This window comes from Haliotis asinina, chromosome 2 (assembly GCF_037392515.1).
Source record: "Haliotis asinina isolate JCU_RB_2024 chromosome 2, JCU_Hal_asi_v2, whole genome shotgun sequence".
In the NCBI taxonomy this organism is placed as follows: Eukaryota; Metazoa; Mollusca; class Gastropoda; order Lepetellida; family Haliotidae; genus Haliotis; species Haliotis asinina.
In genome coordinates this window covers 18,335,256-18,360,401 of record NC_090281.1, presented here as the reverse complement: position 1 = coordinate 18,360,401, position 25,146 = coordinate 18,335,256, and the positions used below count along the sequence as shown (strand labels likewise).

Below are 25,146 nucleotides of genomic sequence, written 5' to 3'. Positions count from 1 at the left end.
TGGAAGCAAAGCCCTTTATCGAACCACTTCCCTATATCCATATAGACTGACTTGTACCTGTCAACATGCCACAGTCTATCACACAGGTCACACATGGCCATTGCATAGTGATAAGTCATGGATACAATGTGTCCATTTCTCACTATAGGATATTCATCTGCAATGGGCTGATACTGGTTCGTACTGCCTGGAATATCGACATAGTCTCTTTCATTGTCAGCCAGGTCATTCAAATACTGGGCAAAGCGTTGTGAAGACACCACGTGAGCTGCAGGTTCCTGGAGGAGCAACGTCACGGTAGTTGCCCGAACGTTAAACTCCAGAGTGCGTTGTGAAAATGCATCGTCTCCTTCGACCATTTTTGATTCGTGATTGTGTTATACCAAAACTTGATTTTGTAGATTCTCTGGTGGGATTTTTACCCAAGAGCTCTGCTGTAAATATAAGAGCTTCACTCTGGTTATAAAAGGCTCTGTTTGTCGTAACTCGACATTTGGATGCCGGACACCCACGTAAAGGATGTAGTGTCGACATTACTGGATGATATCTCGTCGGGCTTTATCAGAGAATAATCGTCCTGTCAACAAGATCAATTGCCGGCTCAATAACTCCCCGTCCAAAAAGCACAGCACAACTTTTTTTTATCTACTCTGGAAATAACAGTGTGTGGTAGATGGCGATATGCTTTTTGGGGTGTTGTCATAGGAACGTGATCCCAAGAGCGGTTTGGTCATGAATTCAAAGCCTGGTCTCCATATTCTTTATATAAATATTGGACACAAGCTTATTAGGAAACAAAGAGCGATCATGGCCGATGCTACTTTGATAAGACGAGACTAGTTCACAAGGTGGCGAAATCTGAAATACAAAATTTACGTACAAAATGGGTAATGACTTATTGATCTTGCTACAATGTTAGATTGGATGTGTCTTGTGAAACTGCTTCAGATGAAAATGATTTGTGTGCGTTTGTCTGGGATTGACATCATGAACATTAAACCACACGGAGGACTGCTGATAACTAACTGTAACCCGAATCTTCACGGTGAAACAATCATGTTTTGCTGAAGAGCAATTGTAACCTGTACCTTCACGGGCTGACGAAGAACAATTGTAACCCGTACCTTCATGGCTTGACTAACGTGGGTTGTAACCGGATCATTCATTCATTCATTCATTCATTCAGATCAGAGAAGAGATCATCATGATCAAAAGTTCCTACTGTCTTGGTAAACAAGAGATGCGTGTTGGAAATGCAAGTAGAAGTATGTTTTTACACTTTTGCTGAACAAACATACAGCGATTAGGTAAAAAGGACACAGCTGTTATAGAATCAAGTTATGGGTTGTATCGGAGTTATCCTGCCTTTGGGTGGGGACTGAGTGTGGAGTGTGGGTGGAGGATTGTTTATTCCCACTTCTGGCAGTCCCACTCTTGGAAGTCAGTTTTCACACCTGGTCAACGAGCTACAACAGGTGTCCCAGTTTGGGCAGTATATGATTGTCACCTAACAATTAGCTCTTTGACGCATGGTTAATGAGCCTTAAATTGATTTGATCAACTCCTATGAAGAGTGAAGAAGGTAATAGAATAATGAAAAAAACATTTACTGGTGACGATTTTATTCACCATGCATTTGCAAAGTATACCTAATGTTCCACCAGCCAGCACTCTGCCACAAGTGATTGTTTTATTCACAATGCATTTGCAAAGTATTCCCTGTGTTTTATAACTTCACTGCACACTGCACACTGCCACACGCAGTCATCATGAACTCAAATCCAAGATTAAAAGGTCTGCCAGAGGTTTCCACTCGTCGACGCTTGCTTGGTTTGTGCCCGGACTCAGGCTGCATCACATGGACTTCTTTGTTAGAGTGTTCAGACTTAGGGCGATTGATCAACTAAAAAAATGTTCAAGTGAATCTTCACTGCTCTTCTGGACAATCGGCTGTTGTAACCCCCACAATTGTTATTTGATCTGGGAGTCTCACGTCAGAAGTACATGTAATTCCAGATGTTGCGGGAAATTGTCCCTTAATCCACATATCCAGGAAGTAGTTTTTGAGGTTGTGACACTAGGGCAGGGAAGGTGTACAAACAGCAACTCCATATCCTTCTGGAACCTGGGCAACAAGAAGGAAGGAAAGTCCAGTGAACATCGGGAACAATCTGCGCACATCATGTCTGGTGATGACTGAATAGAGCATATTTCTGAAATCCTCCTTTTTTCTATCCTGTTTCATTTTACAAACATCCTCAGTACCTAAATAGTCCTAACTGTCCCAGCAGCAAATTAGTTACCGCCTTATTGACGAGACCTAACTGATCTTAACTGGTCACACCAGCTGTCCCAATTTTGGCAGTGAGATAACACCTGCATGGTCCAGTGCGCAGCAGACAAATATGGGACGTTACCGTGGGGGAGGAGAGGGTTGGGAATTGGGGTAGCCTGATGGTAAGAACGTTCGCTCATGAAACCTAAGACCCGGATTCGATTCCCCACATGGGTTCCACAATATCCTCAGTATGGATATTTACAGAACAGGAAGCTGAGTTTTGAGTATTAAAACAAGGACATCAGAACAACTAAAGCGATTTCAAGTAGAACAGGCATCCCTTTGTCCACTGTTTATTGTGTTTTGAAAAAATTTATTGGAAATGGATATGGCACTGAGCAACAGGGAGGCGCTCATAGGCCAGGAAAATGGACTGGCGGTGACAGGAGGCGACTTGGTATTCGTGTTTCTAAAACCAAAGGAGTTTAGAAAACGTAAAGCAGACTGGATATGAATGATAGAGGAACTGTGGCTGTCTGTAAGGGGACAATCAGAACTGATATGCATGCAGTGGGGTGGCAGAAAAGTCGAGAAATTCCATCGCCAATCATGAAACCTGAACAAAAGGAGCGAAGGTTGAACTGGTGCTTATAGCATCAGACAATGTGATTTTCTCAGATGAAAGTTCTGTGTAGCTGTTTCCTAACACACTGGAACAAACTGAAAAACCTTTGTATCAGCGCCCAAAGTGCAGTCCGATATTTAACGTGTGGCGTGGCATAACTGTGTTAGGGGCAACGCCCCTCTGTGTATTTGAAGGGAATATGAACAGTGAACGATACACACATATTCTAGAGGGACATTTACTTCCATCTGTTCACGTGTTCTATGGAAAATTTTGGATTTTCCAGCAAGACAACGACCCGAAACATCGTTCAAAGCACTTACAGGCCTGGTTTCTGGGAAAAAAATATGACATTATTAGATTGGCCAAGATATAGCCTTGACCTAAATCCAATAGAAAATGTTTGGGGGCTTATGGAAGAACGTGTCAATAGGAAAAATCTGACAAATATAGCTGAAATGAAAGAAGAGGTGGTCCGATATAGAGATAGCAAGGACCACAACTTTCTTACTTCTTTGATCAGTAGCATGCCCCTCCGCATTGAAGCCTGCACTGCTGCCCATGGTGACTTGACAAAATACTGACTGTTCACCTGTCTTTGAATCTGTAGTTATGTTCTGCTAATATTCACATTTAATACTTGAGTAATGAGTGGAAAAAAATTACAATTTTTAAATTCTCAATACTTTCTGGTCATAATATATTTTACATGAAGGTAAGAAAATATATTCTACACTGTTTTGTACCGGATCGCTTAATGATTGACTGATTGAATGGATGAATGAACACCAGAGATTTGTCTCTTTTGTAGTGTGTTTTCCCCTTTTAATCGTTTTTGTGACTAACTAAACAGTATGTGTGTATTGGAACAGTCAGAAATGTAAAATACCGCACTCAGCAATATTCCAGCAATACGGTAGCGGTCTGTAAATAATATCGAGTCTGGACCAGACATTCCAGTGATCAGCATACTGAGCATCGTTCTACGCAAGTGGAATATGATGGAATGTGTCAACCAAGTCTGCGCCAGATCACTTTTGTAAGCTGTGTTCTGACTGGCCAGTGGAAAAGATTAACTGACGCGACCTTCTACTAGGGTTTGTTGGGCCTATTTCTCTCTTTCTGTGGTTAGACTCAGTATAAGAAGCATAAAGAATAATACTGAGCCTAACGTTACTTAGACTGGAAGTATTACAACTTTGTGAAAGACTTAATGGGTCTTATCCTGACGGTAGGATGTCTCCTGTCTCTACTCCTGTCTCCCCTATTTAGGATCTGTCTCAGCCGCGACACTTTCGAGGTTATCTCCCTTGTCATGGAAACTGAAAAAGGGTACGTAAAATATCATTATCGCACAGCGGAAGTCGTTTCATAACGAGACTCGGGTCAGCAACTGTAAACATTCGTACTGACTGGTTGCGTAACACCAAGGTAGGTTCTTTACTGTTGGTGTAAGTTAAGTGTGTTGTCTGGCAGTCTGCTGGGCGTTGATTACCCGTGAAGGGTCACGTTTTCAGATGTTCATGTTTCACGTGGCACGCGTGCAATACGGCCCGCCTCATGACAAACTGAAACATTGTGGTATGTTCTGTACCATTTCGTGAGACGAGGAGACACGCAATGTAATATATTGCACTGAACACATTCAGAAGTGGCAGGTGTGTTGTGGAAAGAGGGGCGCTTGTTGATATAGTTTAGTTGAGCTCGAGAGTCTCGACAGAGTTGTGTCCCTGTGCAATATGGCACGTGGGGCTTGTATCAGAGAAGCGACCATAAAATGTCTGACTTCAGTGCGCGAATTCGAACCATGGACTATGCCGGCCGCCTTGTCCACATGACCAAAGAGAAAAACGCGCTGCTGTATCAAAATGAGCACATCGTGTTGGAACTCGTGGTGTACATGCATGCGAAGTGATATATGATCTTACATCGAAAAATCCACGCGGTGTATGTGTTCCCTCATCCTGGTTCACGGGCCTCTCATTAATATCGAGGGCCTCTAGATATTAATGAGAGGCCCGGGAACCATGATGATGTTCCTTGATCTGATATCAGCTAGGTCCGTTGCAGGGGAACCATGCAACCTAATGAGACGCGCACCTTACATATTTACAGTGAGTGAATGAGGGTGGTTTTACGCCGCTTTTAGCAATTTTCTAGCCACATCATGGCAGTGGACACCGGAAATAAGCTTCTCAAACTGTACCCACGTGGAGAATCGAACCCGGGTCTGACGAACAGAGGCTTTAACCGTTTGGCTACCTCACCGCTCCACAGGGATGGCGAAATGTACGCAACAGCGCAGTACCATAAAATGTTTGACCAGAATTCTAACAAGTAACTTGTTTTAAAGTGGCTATAATTAAAAACTGCACATACTGTCATTCACAACAAATGTTTTCCTTCGTTATTCAGTGACAAAACGGCATACCGTAGTACTATAAATTAATTAATTATATACCAAATGAAATCCATGACTGGAAACTAATACTGAAATTAGAACCAGAACAGAAAATATGATTTACATGCACAAATAGAGTCGTTCACTGTCAAACATCTGTGCCGCCAATATATCGCAAGATGTATCAATAAACTGATCTCTTTTCACATTACGTATATGTAAAGTAAAGTTTCAATATTTCTTGTAGGCCCTACGTACTCTTGACCAGTGAAGATCCGGGGTAGAACAGGTCTTCAGCAACCCATGCTTGCCATAAAAGTCGACTTTGGTTGTCGTATGAGGCGACATGCGGGCGTAAAACTAAAGTCGATCTCTCCCATTCTCGATATCTCCAGGATGACTTATTCCTTACATACTGTAAAAATTTGGCGTGTAATTTATACCTCAAATATGCAACCATTGCATGACCCATTGCCTCTATCGTTCTCAGATAAACAGTATGTCAAGTGACAGCCGAGAATCTGGATATGTGGACAACTGGCAGTCAGGAAAGTCCATCACTGAATGTAATCTACGCATGCTCGACACACAAGACTTCAGTGACGTCACCTTTCGGGTGGGGTCAGAGGAACAGATGGTCCGAGCTCACCGCTATGTTCTTGTCAGCCGTAGTTGTGTCTTCCACGCCATGTTCTGTGGCCCTCTTGCGGAGAAGGGGGAGATAACTATCCCTGACATAGAACCAGACATCTTCAAAGAGTTTTTGAGGTAAACACCTAGTTGTTTTTGCATGAACTGCCCAACAATTTTACTCAACAATTTATCGTTTAAAAATTAAACCTTATGGCACAGAATCACTGACAGGAAACTTGGTTACAGTGAGAGTGGAGTCTTTGTGATTTTTGCGACGGAAACTTTGCGATATGTCAGAGTCTTTGGTAAGTAATCGTTTGATTACATAAAAAAACCCTGTAAAAGTAATATAAAGTGTTCCAGTGAGGGGTTATCCTCTTTCATCATGAAACATGGGCTGTTCCATTCTCTTCCCACAGAGGTTACTCCTGTCATATCTTCCTACGTAACCTCTGTTCTAATACGGCCCTTTCATGGTGCGAGTGTTCAAGACTCGCGATTGGAGGCGTTCAGATTTAGTTGTGCAATCAGAGACGTTGTTTCAAGAGTGACCATTCGCAAGATCTCAGTAATTTCCGAATGCATCGGGAAAACTTGCCACTACCAGTTTTTGTTTCTACAAACACGTCATGGCGATTGATCCCTGCACTCCCTATTGCCACTTTCTGATTTTCAGTTTAACATGAAATACCGAATCTTTCCTTCGCACGTACATGAACCAACTCCATGGGGGCCACCGCATTGGGGCCAGGTCTATTTAACGCGCGTTCTGATTGGATAGTAACAAGGGAGATAATTCCTGTTGCGATTTTTTGCGCAAGGGGATTTCTCGATGACCGGGAAATATGGCCGTATTAGAATAGAGGTTATGTAGGAAGATATGACAGGAGTAACCTCTGTGGGAAGAGAATGATGCTGTTCTATCAGGCAAAAAGAACCGTACGTATCAATTTTCATGAAACTGTCGCAGAAACTTTGTGATTACGAATTGATGTACGGGAAAATTCATTCATTGTCATAGATAATTCCCAATCCCAAAATATAGCTGACGTGGTGTGATTCGTCCAAACCGGTCAGTGAATCCGCTTTTGACCTAATATTAGTAAATTTTAAATTAACTCTCTTGTAATCCTGATTACATACTATTAGGTATGCAGCTCAATTATTCGTGTGTCCCTCCTTTGCTGATACTAAAATCACGTGTCATATAGCAAGTTACCTGGTTGTAATGCCTTCTTTTGTCTGTGTCGTCTGGATATCCAAAATATAAACTTACCTAAATAAGGTATGAACCTAAGCTAGATACCTATATAAACCTACCTTTATAACAGACTTTTTTACTCATATTAAAACAGTTACTACATTAACACCTAGTCGTAATGCCTTGTTTTGTTTTCTTTTCTGTCGGCTAGATATACAGAAGATAAACTTACCTATAAAACATTCAAACCTGAATTCGCCAATTCTGTCACGATTCGGTTCTGTTCTGACTCTGTTTGGCGTGGTAATGTTTACCAGTGTGTCAGTCATCCACCAGAAACCGGTACTCATTACATGTTTTTTTTTTTTTTGTTATTGTAGGTATGTGTACACAGAGAAGACTACCATCAACACTGACACAGTGATGGGTTTGATGTACACCGCTAGGAAATATAACGTAGATGCGCTGTACGATCTGTGTGTGAAGTTCCTCATGGCGTCTCTGTCCGAGGACAACGTCTGTCAGATCCTTGAGGAGTGTCATGGTTACGGGGAGCAGGAGTTGGAACAGAAGGCTCTAGACGTCCTGACACAAGGCGGGGAGAAAGTCACCGCGTCTCCAGGTTTTGTCCATCTTTGCCAAGACTGTCTCAAGAAGTTCCTAAAATCAGATCTAGTGAGAGCCAAAGAGGAAGATGTATTTGAAGCAGTGCTGTCCTGGACACACGAACGGTGTCGGAAGGAAGGAGTGAGTGACACGCCTGAGAACAGACGGAGACTCCTTGGGGAGATGCGATATGAGATCCGGTTTACCAGCCTGTCCCTGGAATTTCTTGTGAACGTTGTTGGTCCTTCCCGAATGCTGACAGACAGTGAGAGAATACGCATCGTGGACAGAAATATAAACCCCAGTGTTGATATTACTCCTTTTACCCATTCACTTAGGACGCCTGTCTCGGCAAACACTTCTACAACGTTACGATATGTTAAAAGGTTTCAAAATATATCATGTTTTGAGAGTTCCAAACCAGGAACACACTCCATCTCGTTTGAGCCATCTCAGGACATCTATCTAGAGGGATGTCAACTGTACGGCGGACCCTTTGGTACAGTGTACATGGTGAAGATCAAGGTGTACGGCTTTGGGAATGTTTTGAGTGGAGCAACGATACTGAAAACAATGATGAAACTGAAGAGTCGTTGTGAGGGGAATGACGTGTTGTTCCACCAGCGTGTGTCCCTGACCGCTGGGATGACCTATACTCTGTGTGTGGACATGGATGGAGGACCCACTGCAAGTGGTGAAGGAGGACAGGAAATAGTAACGATGGATGGAGTACAGTTCACCTTCAGGGACTCTCGAATGTGTACCACACGAACATCAGTGAGAAGCGGGCAGATACCTGGCTTAATATTCAGTCATGCTTAATAGATCGTATTTTGTGTCACTGAATCTTATGTCAGAAACGTTCTTTGATTGTTTCGAAGCCGGAACCCTTTTTTTACATCTACTGGCGTTAAACACTGCTTGAAAGAACGTGTTTAAACGCTGTCAATTTCATGTACAAAATATACTCCTGAAGCTGAAGAAGATCGTGAAATATTTATTGCTTTTATCTACTATTAGAAGATGTGTTTATCAATGCCTTATGCAAGAACGTGTGTGTCGGGAGAACGTAACATCAAAACACATCATGTATCTGAGCTGCTTCTCAACATTAGCACAAAATAATTTAGGGTGTTGTTACTGATTTTGACTTCTTCAAGGAAATTCGATTGATATCCCCGAAATATAGTGTCAATCTTAATGATTCTCATTATCATACATTCGTGACTTAGCAGATTTTATAAATTGTTTATGATCGAGCGATGCAACATGCAGAGCTCAGAGCGCATTGCCCAACACTTTCAGTGTGATTAGCAGATAGATTGTGGAGCAGGTACCAACTAACTGGAAAGGTTGATGATCGACCCATTCAGAGAAAATACCAAGTACACTTGGCAATAAATTTCATAAACGCAGTTTATGGATTTATTTTTTCAACTGACTTAAAAGACGACCATACTGAAAATCAACTTTTCTTGGCGTGACATGACGTAGATTTTCAGAAAATATAGGATGGCAAGTAGTTGTAATGGATGATGCATCATGATGGATGACCAATAAAGATCGCCCTGGGAAGACCTGGATGGTCACTGATAGTGACGACCGAGTCCTTGTTCGTCTCTCAAGCCCAATTCCAAGACCCATATACCATCAGGGCCCTGTCACTTAAAGCGATCGTAGCGCAACGACAGTCGTAAGTCCATGTTAAAGTGTGGGAGTTAAGATCATCTCAGGGCTACGATGGCTTTGAGGGACGGGGCCCAGAAGAAGGCTGTGGGTTGCTTGTCTGAGGGAACGTCACCCGATCAGATAAGCACAGACAGGTACGTCTGTTATGACTATGGCTCCGTACGTAGGCATTTGTATCTCCAGGAGACGATGCATCCAGCTGATCCCTTTGCTGGTGGCACAGTGATTGGTATTTGTCATTTGCCGTAACGGGGACTCTAGCTGATCAAGATTATGTTCAGGAAGTCGTTCAGACTATCGCCGTCGTGCTACATGAGCATAGCCGCCTCTTTGTTCAACACTAGACCTCGCTGTTGTCGAGCTGTCATAGCCCATTTGCAGAAGGCCATCAAAAGATTACCCCATGTAACTTCATCGAACATCTTGAGAATATCTTGGACGCCAAGTTAGAGCCAAAGACCCTCCTGTACAATTCTGCAGGAATTGACCCAGCCACTCTACAAAGAATGGCAGAGGATTCTGTGAGAATTATTTGCTTGGTTGTCGGTATGAGAAGGGTACTGGCAGGTGTCTACACCAGTAATAGATGTGTCCGCCATTGGTTGTTTATGCAGTGACAACTGTCATTTGTTTGAGAACTGTTTGACAGTGGACAGTGTTATCCACACAAATATTGGCTGCAGCAGGTACTGCTCACCAGTGGTCGTCGTCGCCAGTGGTGGAAATGGAAGTCATCTTCAACAGATCAATCCTAAGTCACACTTCAAGCATAACAGTTGGTTATGGTCTTTCAAAAGTTTACAACACAGTTAACTGAACGTTTGGTATATGCGATGCACAAAGAAATTTAAATTATAATCTCAAGAGATCTTTTGACCGGAATAGTTCTAATAGATCTCAACTCCCAAAAGAGTTATAACATTAGCATAATTATTCCAAAAGGATGACGTTGAAATCTTGGAATGCAAATTTTTATACTCAATATCTCTACAACTGTGTGTAAATATAGACAGGAATATCTTTACAGTACCACACTCCTGGATATTCCTAACATAAACAAAACCAGTTTCAAATGGTAACTTACGAATATGTGAAACCCAAGAAGGTTTACCTTGTTTATCGAACTGTTTCATAGCAGTCCTAAGGATACCTCGACCTGTCCATACGAGGTGATCAACACCAATAGCTGATAAAAAGACTGCAGTAATGTAGACAAAATAACTTCTACCTGCATCTTCTAAAATGGTTTTACTAGATGTATGTCGAGAAACACAAAGACACCTCTTGGAAAAGTGACTGTATCGTATTAACGAGGACCTTAAAGTATAATACGATGGGTATTATTTTGAGTAGAAAATACTTTGGACAACATATAAAGGTGGCGTTGTGAACGATTTCTGTTGCCTATGAACTGGAAAGCCTGCTTTTCTTTTTTTGAACAGCATTGGTTTCACATGCTTTGATCAAACTAATCTGGACGAAAATACATGTCCAAGATGCTTATTCTATGTAACCCATTTAGTTCAACTACAGAATAGAACCATCCTTCCACACACCTTAAAATTACATTACATTGTAATTTCTTGTCCAATCCCCATTTGCAGCAGTAGTGTTTTTTCTTATCCCCAATATAGTCGACGCCTCGTCTTTCTGTCTGTCCGTAATCATTTTATTTCAATATTCTTAGACCAAAATTGGTAGATATAATAAACTGAACCTGTTTTTGTGCTTTTGCTACTTACTGATTTTTGGCATTTTTAGTTCATTTTGTCTTTATTTATTTATTTATTTATTTATTTATTTATTTATTTATTTATTTATTTATTTATTTATTTATTTATTTATTTATTTATTTATTTATTTATTTCCGTTGTTGTTTTTCCTTGGAACGGTTTGCCACGGTTTTAGTGTAATAGCGGGGTGGGCTTCGTTTCCGGAACATAACTCTAGAAACCGTAGTTATATCAGTCAGAGGCTAAAGTGGTGCCTTTTACTGTTTACAGGTATTTGTGATTTATTATTTTTTCGGTTTCCATGGATACGTTTCGGACTTCTTAATATCTAACTTGGTAGATATGTGTCGCAGACTCCAAAGTGGTGCCTTTTGCTATTTACAGATTTTTTGGATTTATTGTTTTCTGGGTTTCCATGGAAACGATTCTTAGTCTCAAAATGGAAGGATGGACCTCGTTTCCGGAGCAGAACTCAAACACTTTCAGCAAAACTTGACAGATATGTGAGGCAGACCCTAAAGTGCTGCCTTTTGTTATTTTGCAGATTTAGGTGATTTATCATTTCTTGGGTTTCCAAATCATTTTCTGAGTCTCAAAAGGAAGGCTTCGTATTCGGGGCACAACTCGAAATCTTCTTGATATCTTTCAGTAGATCATGACAGATTTTGAAGTGGTGCCTTTTGCTATTTACGGATTTTTGTCATTTTGATTGTTCTTGCTTTCCATGGGAAAGATTCGTACTTAGCCTCAAAAGGGACTGATGGGCCGATGATGTTTCCGGAGCACAATATGAAAACGTCTTAATATCTTTCTCCAAAACGTGGAATATATGTGAGCTAGACCCCAAAGTGGTGCCTTTTGCTATTTATAACTTTTTGGCATTTGTGTTTTATCTTGGTTTCCATGGAAATAAAATCGGATTTAGTCTCAAAAAGGAGGGGTGGACTTCGTTTCCGGAGCTCAACTCGAAAACCATTTGATTTCTTTCAACAGGTCTTGGCAGATATATGAGACGGATCTTGAAGTGGTGCCTTTCGCTGTTTACAGATATATGGCATTTATATTTTTTATGATTTCCACGGAAACGATTCAAACTTAATCTAAAAAGCCATCAGATGATCTGTCCTTGCAATATGTGGGGGCGGGGGGATGTGTCATCTTCTGATGACTCATGTTTAAAAGGTAATTTGCCAATTTCTTTTGTAGACCCATAACTGTGTCACCAGTCAAACCAAGATCATCTGCAAACAACATTAGTAAAATTTCCTCTAACTGGTCATGAAGAAATATACTCATTAAACCACTCTGCGCAACTTCTGATGTTAATTCACTAATACATGAAATAAACAAAATGCAATCCTGGCTATACGGAAGCGTATTAGGGCCACGGTGAAAAAATATCATTATCTCCTGCGAAGTATATCCTATGTAGGAGACACTCTGTCCTCGGTTGAAGATGCTATATTATCTCCTACGTAGGAGTTAGTATACTTAGTATCTCCTACGTAGGACTTAGTATCTCCTACGTAGGACTTAGTATCTCCTACGTAGGACTTAGTATCTCCTACGTAGGACTTACTATCTCCTAGGTAGGACTTACTATCTCCTAGGTAGGACTTACTATCTCCTACGTAGGACTTAGTATCTCCTGTTGGGAATGCTCGATATATGTTGATATACATTAATCTGAAATGGTCAACTTAGTTCCCCCAGACACGGAAACCATTTCCTTTTTGATTGTTTCGCTCACTTTTTTTAGAGTTTATAGCCATGTGTTTCATGTATGTTTAGAGTCTACAGTTATGTGTTATATTTACCATTATAGTCTACTATTATGTGTTTCTTTTACTCTAAGAGTCCACTGTTTCCTTCACCATTAGATTCTTTTGTTCAAGTATGCTACCCATCAACCGTTAAGGCTCACTAGTGTAAATGTAGCCGCATACTTAAATTAGCTGTTCTAAACTAGATTTTGCAAATTATTCCATACTGTTTAAAGGTACTGTTTACATATGAACTGATGTATAATAAAACAAATTCTTAACGTTGACAAGATTATTGCCATGCGTTCAACAAATGATTAAACTCGGTTTATTAAACGTTACAGATAAAGGCAGCAGTTCACACGCAAGATGTTTGCACATGCTATTCAGCAGTTTGATGAATCATCCTCGTGCAATTAATCTGCGTAAGGTTTCCCCCAAGTTGGTGGAGAGATTCACCTTCGCTGTAACCATGTATACATATATAACATATAGTGGGTGTTTCAAGTGCGTGTAGACTTTTGATGGATAGTATACGTGTTGCATATTACTTTCATATGTTGGACCGACTGCTGTACTTTACTGCCACGCCTTCAGTTTGCCCTATTGTTACCCGTTGCAATTAGTTCACTGTTACATGTTGCACTTCGTTACATTTTTCTATTATGCGCTGGATATTTCAGAGGTCGTTGCATATTAGTCATAATCTGCGTGCACAGACGTGTCTATCGGTGGCAATCTATGCGTACTTATATCCTTTATACTTATACAAACAGCTATAATGACAATCTTTTGCAATTCCGCATTGTTTTACGCCGCATTCAACACCTTTCCACCCGAGTCAAGTCAACTTGTCAACAATTACGAAAAAACAAACCGAAAACGAGCGTTATATCTGATCCAACCTAGCCTCATATGAAGACAAGCAAAACTTTCGGAGGACGTGGCACCACAGACGTGTCATAACGAGAATTTCATATCAGAAACCTTTCCCCCTCCTCTGCGTGTGTGCGCATTTGCGTGTGTGTATCTGTGTGTGAGAGAGAGAATATCCATAACTGCAATTAGATCAAGGTCCACGCCACCCAATCGTAACACACACACACACACACACACACACACACACACACACACACACACACACACACACACACTAAAACTGTGTAGTAACACTGCGTTAGTGTCATAAATATGCATTCACGTGCATTTCTACTATCTAACCTCCTCCATAAGCAAACATCTCTCAATTTAATAACCACGCTTCATAATCCGAACCTTTAAAAGGATATATTAAGTACTACGTAGCAGATAGCATGTCCTACGTAGGTGATATTACGTCCTACGTAACACCAAAAAAAGTTTTCACTGTGGCCCCAATATTCTTCCGTATGACTAACACAACACGATGTATAAAAATATATCTGCTATTAATAGGTTTATCACAAGTTTTAACCCTAGATTAAATATCACTGAGAACATTATTTAATTTACCACAAATGCCCTTATTATATAAAATATATAGTAATTTATACCCTTGTTGTGTTATATGGATGATAATTTATATCTATCTATCAAATCAAAAACTTTCCGAAAACCAATAAAGGCAACATATAAACTATTCTTTTGGTTTCTTTATATTTTGACCCAATGACAGCAGATTCATTATACCAGAGCTAATCTACAGCACCCTTTGTTCTCCCAGATCTTTCCAAAATTTTAAAGTTTATCAAGATTACGAGATACAGGGTCTCGGCTTTCAGAACAAATTATGGCAATCACTTTGAGAGCAGTCATGTAGAGTAGTGATTGAAGCGTTTATTCGTCATGCCGAGGAGTCAGATTCCCCAAATGATTACAGTGTGTTTAGCCAAACTTCTTGTATCCCCCGAAGTGGTATTTCTGGTACATCTACTTTGCAAATGGCGGTGTAAAACATTATTCGCTCACATGCTGAGGCGTTTCCTGTGACTACTCTAATACAACTCCCTTTTTGTGACTAGTGGTATATATATGTTACCGTCTTTGCCAGGTAAACAACTGATTAACCTTTGCATGTGTTTATCATCGGTGCTGTCAGAGGGACGTGTTGCGGTATAGCACCAGCTGATACGGGTTCATCATTCTCTTCCCACAGAGGTTACTCCTGTCATATCTTCCTACGTATGACAGGAGTAACCTCTGTGGGAAGAGAATGCGGGTTCATATACGTATAGCTGGAATATTGCTGAGTGCGGCGTAAAGATCACGGGTATAAATAGGAGCGCTGGAGTAGCCTTGTGGATAAAGCCTCCCCATGTCCCGCCGAAGATCCGTGTTCGATTCCCCACGTGGGTACAATGTGTGAGGCCATTTCTGGTGACGTCCCCAGCGATATTGCTTAATATTGCTAAAACCGACTGAAAACTAAACTCACTCACCCATAAACTCATGCTGAAGTCGTAAATCAACTCTACGTGTGTCATACACTCTTCCGGGTGCTGACAGGGATATTCTGTTCTCATTCATATATTCCAGTGTAAAAATACGGTATTGTGTTTAACATGCATCACGACGAGGTTGATGTTTGTATTTGTTTATTCTACTAAAGGTCACTCTGTTTTACGATACGGTTGATCATCCTCATCCTGAGTCTTGACGCTGATGAGCGAGTCTATCACCATCTGGACCATCTTCCGGACACGTGACCCAATGTTTTCACTTAATGTCAGACTCGAATCGGTCTCATCACATGGCGGAACTCTCAACAGGGGTTCGAACTCGTCTTTTAATGACGGTTTCGAATCTACCTCTCTACATGTTTTCTTCAACCTTGGGCTAAATAGTTCCTGACACTTAGATTCTACTGAGGAATTTTCTTGTTCGTCTGACGCTGCCAATACAACTTCAGATTCATGCTCTGGGTTAAACGTGGAGACGGTTTTTAGAACTTCAACTAGATCTCCGGCTTCTCTGTCTGGAAGTAGAAAAGAAGACATTTTGACAGGTTGTTACGTGTACACAGTTTCATTCTATCTTAGAGTCTGTGTTAATTAATTCAAAAGCATTTACTCTGTTTGCTGGGGCGTCACTGCAATCTTGCATGTGTTGAATTGATCGTAACCCATGGTTGTCCAAAGAGTCATCATGGGGTGGTCAGGCTTGCTGACTTAGTTGATATGTCATTGTATCTCAGTCGCGCAGATCGATGATCAGTCTGCAGATGACTGGATTGTCTCGTCCAGACATTTACGGACAGAAATATTTTATTAACGTCATATACGTTACAAGTAAAACAACATTCCAAATGCTTGGATAAATAATATCACCCAGCCATAAAATTGGCCTATGAGACACTGCTAAAACAAATTAACTAAACTATGTACAATATACAATATGGACGGCTGTATTCATAGTAAACATAAAATAGTACATAGGTAAAGTATATTTAGAATATACTGCCTTCTACGGAACAGTATCATTAACAGTGTCAGGTAAAAGTTTTAATAACGTACCTTGATTCAGTTGTATTCAGTACCATAATAAATCACTGTTATCTGGGTTAAAACTAAATTCATCTGCAAAGATTTCATTTAAGATCATGGTAAACACCATAATTAAAGAGAAAATGGGTGTCAGACTCGATCTACAGCCAGAAAAGGGGCATAATGTTTGATTTAAGGGTGGGAGAGGGCGGGGTAGGGGATGTGCTATAACGTCCAATTTCAATATTCAAAAGTAAAATACCACAGCGTACTTAGATTACTATGCCTATGCCTGGAGGTAATATATGTTACAGTTCTGGTCTACATTTCTAAACAACCTGTAAGTGCGTAACGTATTACTGTTAGCCTTGTCTACGTCATCCCAAAGCTCTGAAAACCACTTTTCCTTATCTAATCTACATAAACGTTGTGTAATGACTGATATTTTACAATTAATAGCTGAAGTCGGTGATAACAAAGTATCATACAACAGCATCTGTCTACACAGTTTAACAAGGTCAGAAGCAAGCTAACATTTCCGGTTCATGGACTATCTGAGCAGCTAATTTATTGGTAAGTCTGTCTTCTGACATATGATACAACTTGACAAAACAACGGAAACTCGATCCACTGTTTAGTGAGACACTTCCTCCAACCAAGTTTATCCCGAACAGCACAGTAATACCTGTTAGCAGGTACGCCCGGGAAGACACGACCAGCTCTGTTTTCTGTTTTACTTATTTCACAATGTCCGAAGTCACAAGTAGGCGCACGGTAGAGTAAGATAGACTGCACCGTTGATTCATAGAGTTTAGTGAACACATCTTATACCATATCTCGCCTTATGACAACCACAGCCCTAACTACTTGTAACAGCAATGTATGAAAAAGGTCATGTTGCAGTATCGAAAGGATCGATAATTAGATCTATCACTGTTAAACCACATTCGCTGTAGTTTATCTTCACTTTGGGGTAGCAGATCTATACCGTCTCCATACAGCAGCAGGGAGACACAGAGTTCGTCTACAGATACACCTTCATTAAGGTTGCTAATCTCCGCCGGGTAATTGATGCAGAGAGAGAACAGAGTGGGGCAAAAGGTGCAGCCCTGCCTCACCCCTCTTAACTCTTGAAAGAACGGCGTCGTGAAGTTATTGACACGTACTGCACTAGAGGTTTTATGTTAGAGAGACCGTATGGTAGAGAACATCTTTCCGTTGATCTCGGAACGTAGCAGCTTCAGCACATGCTGTTTGCGGCGTAAAACTAAACTCACTCACTCACTCAAACGCATATGTTTATTATGAATTTGCTTTGGCGTCAATGTCTGTAACAGTAATGAAAAAAACGCAGTATCAACGTCTTGTTACCCATATCCAAATAATATTCAAAATTGAGTTCATTGTATGTTCAGTATGACGCATGTAGTTTTACTCGGTGTGTCCTTGATCACAAATATTCGTAAACAAAAATCTGGCGATGGCGGTATCGGAATACTAATGCCCATGGAAACCAATAAAGTGCTTTATCTATTTCACCTACAGCGCAACACATACCTTGTGAAGAAACTTGGAAACGAATAAAGGAACGCTAGTACTTTAATGTATTCCCTTATTCATTTGCATGGGCATATTTACAGACTTGGAAATACCATGAATGGTGCTTCTGTGGCATAAAATTATACTCATTCACCCATTCTTTTAATATATAAATATCAACGGTTGGTGGGTTACCTTTCCTCACTTGAACGCGTGTATTAGTTAGCTTACTTTAAGCAGGGAGCCTATGTTATAGAGTATCCCTGCTTTAAGAACCTAATTATCGTTGGGATTAGTTTTGAGCCCATGATTTTCAACTGTTGTTATGCACCTACATTAGGATTTATCTGGTAATCAGATTAATTTAAATTACGTCACAGTGGTCTAATTATATTCACTTACGTGCCTGAATCGCGGTTCCCTCAAGCACATTTAAGCCGACTTGACACCTATGTCTTACACGGTCTGCACAATGTGAGGTCCCATTAATACCTGAACTGATGTGATTCCTTGTTAGGAAAGGTTCCCAGCAACCTGTTCTTGTTGTATCACGAGAGGTCACTTAATGAACCGGTTGGTCAGGCTCCATGACTTCGTTAATTGCGCGTTATTGTACCCTGACGAAACCGGGCGTTGATCTTTACTAACGACGAGGGCCCCGGTCTCCCGTTCCACAAAGCCATCGTACCGCCAAGTTTATTGCAACTCCAGTACTTGAACGTAGACTTACGGCTGTCGTAGCGCTAAGGTGATCGTAACTCACACAGTTTAACGTAGACGTACGGCTGTCCTAGTGCTAAGGTGATCGTAACTCACACACTGTAACGTAGACTTACGGCTGTCCTAGTGCTAAGGTGATCGTAACTCACACAGTTTAACGTAGACGTACGGCTGTCCTAGTGCTAAGATTGATCGTAACTCACACAGTTTAACGTAGAGTTACGGCTGTCCTAGCGCTAAGGTGATCGTAACTCACACAGTTTAACGTAGACGTACGGCTGTCCTAGTGCTAAGGTGATCGTAACTCACACACTGTAACGTAGACGTACGGCTGTCCTAGTGCTAAGGTGATCGTAACTCACACACTGTAACGTAGATTTACGGTTGTCCTAGCGCTAAGGTGATCGTAACACACAGTTTAACGTAGACGTACGGCTGTCCTAGTGCTAAGGTGATCGTAACTCACACAGTTTAACGTAGACTTACGGCTGTCCTAGTGCTAAGGTGATCGTAACTCACACAGATTAACGTAGACGTACGGCTGTCCTAGTGCTAAGGTGATCGTAACTCACACACTGTAACGTAGACTTACGGCTGCCCTAGTGCTAAGATGATCGTAACTCACACACTGTAACGTAGATTTACGGTTGTCCTAGTGCTAAGATGATTGCAACTCACACACTTTAACGTAGATTTACGGCTGTCCTAGTGCTAAGGTGATCGTAACTCACACAGTTTAACGTAGATTTACGGCTGTCCTAGGGCTAAGATGATTGCAACTCACACACTGTAACGTAGATTTACGGTTGTCCTAGTGCTAAGGTGATCGTAACTCACACAGTTTAACGTAGATTTACGGCTGTCCTAGTGCTAAGATGATCGTAACTCACACAGTTTAACGTAGATTTACGGTTGTCCTAGTGCTAAGATGATTGCAACTCACACACTGTAACGTAGATTTACGGTTGTCCTAGTGCTAAGATGATCGTAACTCACACAGTTTAACGTAGATTTACGGCTGTCCTAGTGCTAAGATGATCGTACCTCACACAGTTTAACGTAGATTTACGGTTGTCCTAGTGCTAAGATGATTGCAACTCACACAGTTTAACGTAGATTTACGGTTGTCCTAGTGCTAAGATGATCGTAACTCACACAGTTTAACGTAGATTTACGGCTGTCCTAGTGCTAAGATGATCGTAACTCACACAGTTTAACGTAGATTTACGGTTGTCCTAGTGCTAAGATGATCGTAACTCACACAGTTTAACGTAGATTTACGGCTGTCCTAGTGCTAAGATGATCGTAACTCACACAGTTTAACGCAGATTTACGGTTGTCCTAGTGCTAAGATGATCGTAACTCACACAGTTTAACGTAGATTTACGGCTGTCCTAGTGCTAAGATGATCGTAACTCACACAGTTTAACGTAGATTTACGGCTGTCCTAGTGCTAAGATGATTGCAACTCACACAGTTTAACGTAGATTTACGGTTGTCCTAGTGCTAAGATGATCGTAACTCACACAGTTTAACGTAGATTTACGGCTGTCCTAGTGCTAAGATGATCGTAACTCACACAGTTTAACGTAGATTTACGGTTGTCCTAGTGCTAAGATGATCGTAACTCACACAGTTTAACGTAGATTTACGGCTGTCCTAGTGCTAAGATGATCGTACCTCACACAGTTTAACGTAGATTTACGGCTGTCCTAGTGCTAAGATGATTGCAACTCACACACTGTAACGTAGATTTACGGTTGTCCTAGTGCTAAGATGATTGCAACTCACACAGTTTAACGTAGATTTACGGCTGTCCTAGTGCTAAGATGATCGTAACTCACACAGTTTAACGTAGATTTACGGTTGTCCTAGTGCTAAGATGATCGTAACTCACACAGTTTAACGTAGATTTACGGCTGTCCTAGTGCTAAGATGATCGTAACTCACACAGATTAACGTAGATTTACGGTTGTCCTAGTGCTAAGATGATTGCAACTCACACACTTTAACGTAGATTTACGGTTGTCCTAGCGCTAAGATGATTGCAACTCACACACTTTAACGTAGATTTACGACTGTTGTAGGCTTAGTTGGTCGTTACTGTCATACTTTAACGTGGATTTGCGACTGTTGTAGGCTTAGTTGGTCGTTACTGTCATACTTTAACGTGGATTTGCGACTGTTGTAGGCTTAGTTGGTCGTTACTGTCATACTTTAACGTGGATTTGCGACTGTAGTAGCTCTGCGATCACTTTTTGTGAACTGGATGATGCGTAGACAAGGCTTACAATAGGGGTGAATCTCAGTTGGCCTGCAGGTGTCTGGACACATTTTATTCTCTACTATATGTCGCTGGAGATACGAAATGTCGCGACTCAAGTACAAGTACTCAAGTACTTAAATGTAACTAATTTGCTCTTTTGAAGCTGTGAATACTTTTATCCTCCTTACCTTCCAATGTATACGAATTCTTAAAAATATTATATATTATATCTAACTGTAAAGAAAATACATTGGTATTTTATTAGCAGTTTACTCTACCCATTGATAGTCTGACAGGCCCTCAAACTAGACATCCAAGCAAGCCTTTGCAAGTCAAATATGTAGCAAGTCTTGATTACCACAGTTCCTAGAAAAAGGCAAGTCTCTTGACTCATTTTCACTATATTTTATCATTATTTTAGGAACCATTTTTTCTGTCAAATATGATCGTTTCATAGACTATATATTAGTCTAGTATTATATGGAAAATGTGAAAAATTTGAGAAATGAGAAATAAATTGTTTCTTCGTTCCAATACTTCTAGAAATATTTCGGAAAAGTGACTGAAAGTAAATACTAAATGTATAGTTAGATGCGCTATAAACAACCATGGCGGATAGAGAATAGTGTAAGTAAATCTCAGATAAAACGAAGGGATAAATGAAAGGATCCTTGAAATTCAATGCTTGATGTAATCAATTGTTTCTCTACGTACGTGTTGTGTGTAGAAATCCCCCTCGTTGGAATACTGCTAAAAGCGGCGTATAATCAAACTCACCCATTCACTCTCCGTATGTCAATGACACAACATATGACAAACATGCATAAACACATCCATAAATGCCCCACTAATCAAACAACCAATAGGAAAACGCCAGAAATGAGACGCCACCATACATATATCATCAGTATCATCTGCCAGGCAGTCAGAGAAAAACATGAAGTCGTTCATCCCGATCCAGCGTGGCCATTAGGAATAATTCTGTTCGTATATGCCCCACGAATATTTGAGATTAAATGGGTCACGTGATCAGGATCGCTGACCTGGCTTGTGCATGACATCGTATTACAGATGCATGTGTTGTGTTCGCGATGTCAATCACTGGATTGTCTTGTTCTGGTTCGAATATTTACAGACCGTCATTTAACCGAGTGAAGCGTTTAAACTCAAGCAAACAAGTCCCAGTGTCGGAGTGTTTAGGATGTCTTTCTTTTTTTCCTTTCCCAGTAGTTGGAGAACGTGGTATGTGATTGAATATAGGATATTATCTAAAAAACATAAAACTTGATCGACGTGACCTCTTGTCAAGCTCGTGAAATTACGAACTAAAAGAGAGAGTCAACTATCACTTTTGGAAAAGGCTTCATACAGTGTACCTATGTGGGGAATCGAACCTGGATCTTCAAAGAGGACGAGAGAACGCTTTAACCACAAGCCTAAACATCACAGCATATATGATACATCTCTTCACAAATCAGGGAGAAAGCTCCAGGAAGCTGTCTAGGGGTTACCTTGCAACGTGTGACATTTTGACAATATTTTATAATCTTAAGGAAGATCGGCGATTGAAAATCAGGTCCCAGCGAGAAAAGCTTTAAAGCTTAAGTGTAGGACGTGTGATGTTCCCCGCTATGTATGGTCTATATGCCGTAAATTCACACATGATTATCACAAAACCCATATATGTGTGTGTGTGTGCGTGTGTGTGTGTGTGCGTGCGTGTGCGTGCGTGTGCGTGCGTGTGTGTGTGTTTCCAACAGATAACACAACTGCAGGCTTGGAAATGCATATCATACACAGACGTAACAGTTACTGTGACATTGAATATCTTCATTGACAATCTTGTACGAATTTGCAAGGAGCATGATACATTCGAGAAAAATGGCCATCGAACTTCACTTGACTGTGATTTCCATACGCCAATGTTCATCGTTCTCCATCAAAGTCGGTATGTCTCGCGTCTGGAGAGCTAATGGGGAGCTATAAGGATGCGTCAGTCTAGAACAGGGTAGGTTGATTTGCTGTTTTACGCCACACTCAGCAATATTCCAGCTTGGTGACGGTGCTCTGTTATTAAGTGAGTCAGTACCAGACAATCCAGTGATCAACAGCCTCGTGGTCTATCTATGCAACTGGGATGCGATGACGTGTCGATCTCGAAGTGACATTTGTAACACTACGAAGCCTGAACATACGTTGCTCGAGCTTAAATCTGATCAACTGAATATCTTACCTCAGTCCGTATAATTCCCTAATTTAAAGCGAATATCCAAGATTAATTATATTATGTTATAGTTTCTAATCCTTCCCTTGCATAATTACTCTATAACTTGACAGACTTTTCAGTTAATTCATGATAACGGAAATACAATGTACTCAGATATCTTATATAATGCCTTGAATGATTCACATTTCACAATGGCTGTACACACCTGAAACATATACATTCTCTGGCTATGCATTACAGCTCTTTTTTACGTTATAATAATGGCCACAGATTGACACGTGAAGTCATACACGGAGGCCTCAATCCAACAATACTCTCGTCACGACTCGGCTGTTTTCGGAAAATGGGTCAGAGTCATTTTCACTTTCTGTTGACATTCCGGTTGTCTTTTTTAGCTTGACCGATATCGACGGCGAGAGACTGGAATGTGTGGGACTTGTCTAGATCGTCTTGTCACAGTGCTCCGTGTCGCCGTATGTACCCACAGTACATACCTACAGCATTTACATAGAGGCAAGGATAGATATACAGCTGCTACTGTGTTTCTAGGTCGGAAATTCATTAGACATTCGTATATTCAAGCGATCGTACCTTCACTGAGGATCAGATAAGAAAAAACTCTTTTCAACTTAAAAACACAAACTACAAATTGGCCTAGCACCATGTCAGTTTGTCACAGGTTCGTACTGGAGTCGAACTCGAGATACACAGGTGTGTAGAGCGGCCGCACACACGTGTGTAATACTTGAAACCCTCTCGTTCTTTCGTTTTTTGGTGAGCGGTGTTCTTAGCTCATTAGATCCCAAAACCAGAAGACTTTTTATATATTATTATAAGGTCTGCTGGCGTCTCCAATAAGATTGGACGATAATATTGGTGACTGTTCAGCCGTGACATATGGATATAACCATATTGCCTGGGAAAGCTACCGGGTTTCCGCAAGGTGGATCACATTCAGGATTAGCAGTTAACATGTCCCCGTTCATAGAGTGCACGGTCTCTACTTATGCATGCATTAGGATAGTGATGTTACTGTGAAAACTTAATGATATATTGCTTAACAATTCATATTCCGTGTCTGAATTAACATTACATACATTTCTCGGAGTGGTCAGTTTTGAAACGTTGTTACATATATATCCAGCTGGGGTTACTGTTTTAAAATCGTAACAGGGTTAAGTAATACTAAAACGTAACTTTGTAAATTTATTTAATGCTTATATGAGCGCCTTGTTGTAAAGGCTGTTTTAATTGATTGAAAAGACGTAAGTTTGCATATAGTGCAGAAATAATCATATGTTTATAATAAATAATATGTAACCATAGATGTGTGATCAGACAGTGGCACTGTTGTGAAGACCTACATGCGCCGAGTACATACCTAGCTATATTCTCTCCAATCAACAAGTGTAAATAAGTATACACATGGTAAAATCAACGCAATAAATATGTGTGTTCGCCTCACCTGCTTGACTCATTGTAAAGGCTAAAGTAGGCACTTGTGTGGCCTCAACATGCCTTCAATAAAGAGTTGCTCAGTACCCTGGAACTTTGAGGCCACGATCACTCCTCCGTCACAGTTCACGTCATCACACCAAACTCCACACACCAAACTCCACTCCGTGAACGGTCTTCAACCTCAGTCGACTGCTGTCCAGTCCACAACCCTCATTTCTCCTCAACAATAGACAGCACAGCCCATGTCCTTCACAACAACCTCGATTTAATGCCAAGGTGGGAGACCCGGCTGGTAGATTGTTCTATAACGCGGGGTTTAAACTTTCACTGATACTTTTAAAAATAATGGGGAGATTCCAGTGGCACAGTTTTGAGACTCACGTTTGATATCGAGCGTGTCCGTGTCAAAACCACAAGTGTGGTATATCACTTTGCAAGGAGTTAGTCACAGGTGCTTGCCTCCATTTTCTCAGCATATGTCTACATACATAGGTCAAGTAGGTATACATCGCGCAAGTCACCAGTCCATTGACACTCATATATCAC

General features: G+C 40.9%; 1 protein-coding gene and 1 pseudogene across 2 annotated transcripts; one reads left to right on the top strand and one right to left on the bottom strand.

Annotated features, from left to right (window-relative positions):
• Positions 1-4,215: 4,215 nt before the first annotated feature.
• Positions 4,216-9,343, top strand: LOC137272315 (BTB/POZ domain-containing protein 6-like). 2 transcript variants are annotated; one of them, XM_067804681.1, is made up of 3 exons: positions 4,216-4,334; positions 5,795-6,072; positions 7,519-9,343. In XM_067804681.1, exons 2-3 carry the CDS (start codon positions 5,804-5,806, stop codon positions 8,564-8,566), a joined length of 1,317 nt encoding a protein of 438 aa, XP_067660782.1. In that variant the 5' UTR covers positions 4,216-4,334; positions 5,795-5,803; the 3' UTR covers positions 8,567-9,343. The 2 variants fall into 2 exon arrangements, with proteins under 2 accessions (XP_067660782.1, XP_067660783.1); XM_067804682.1 differs by having other exon boundaries at positions 4,326-4,561; positions 7,519-9,335.
• A 6,142-nt stretch (positions 9,344-15,485) lies between these two features.
• LOC137272314 (uncharacterized) lies at positions 15,486-25,008 on the bottom strand (annotated as a pseudogene).
• Between the last annotated feature and the right edge of the window lie 138 nt (positions 25,009-25,146).

Bases quoted from the DNA above. Each gene is read 5' to 3' on its own strand.
- LOC137272315 (XM_067804681.1), top strand. From the start codon at position 5,804: ATGTCAAGTGACAGCCGAGAATCTGGATATGTGGACAACTGGCAGTCA. The intron at 6,073-7,518 runs GTAAACACCTAG...TTGTTATTGTAG, and splicing joins ATCTTCAAAGAGTTTTTGAG to GTATGTGTACACAGAGAAGA.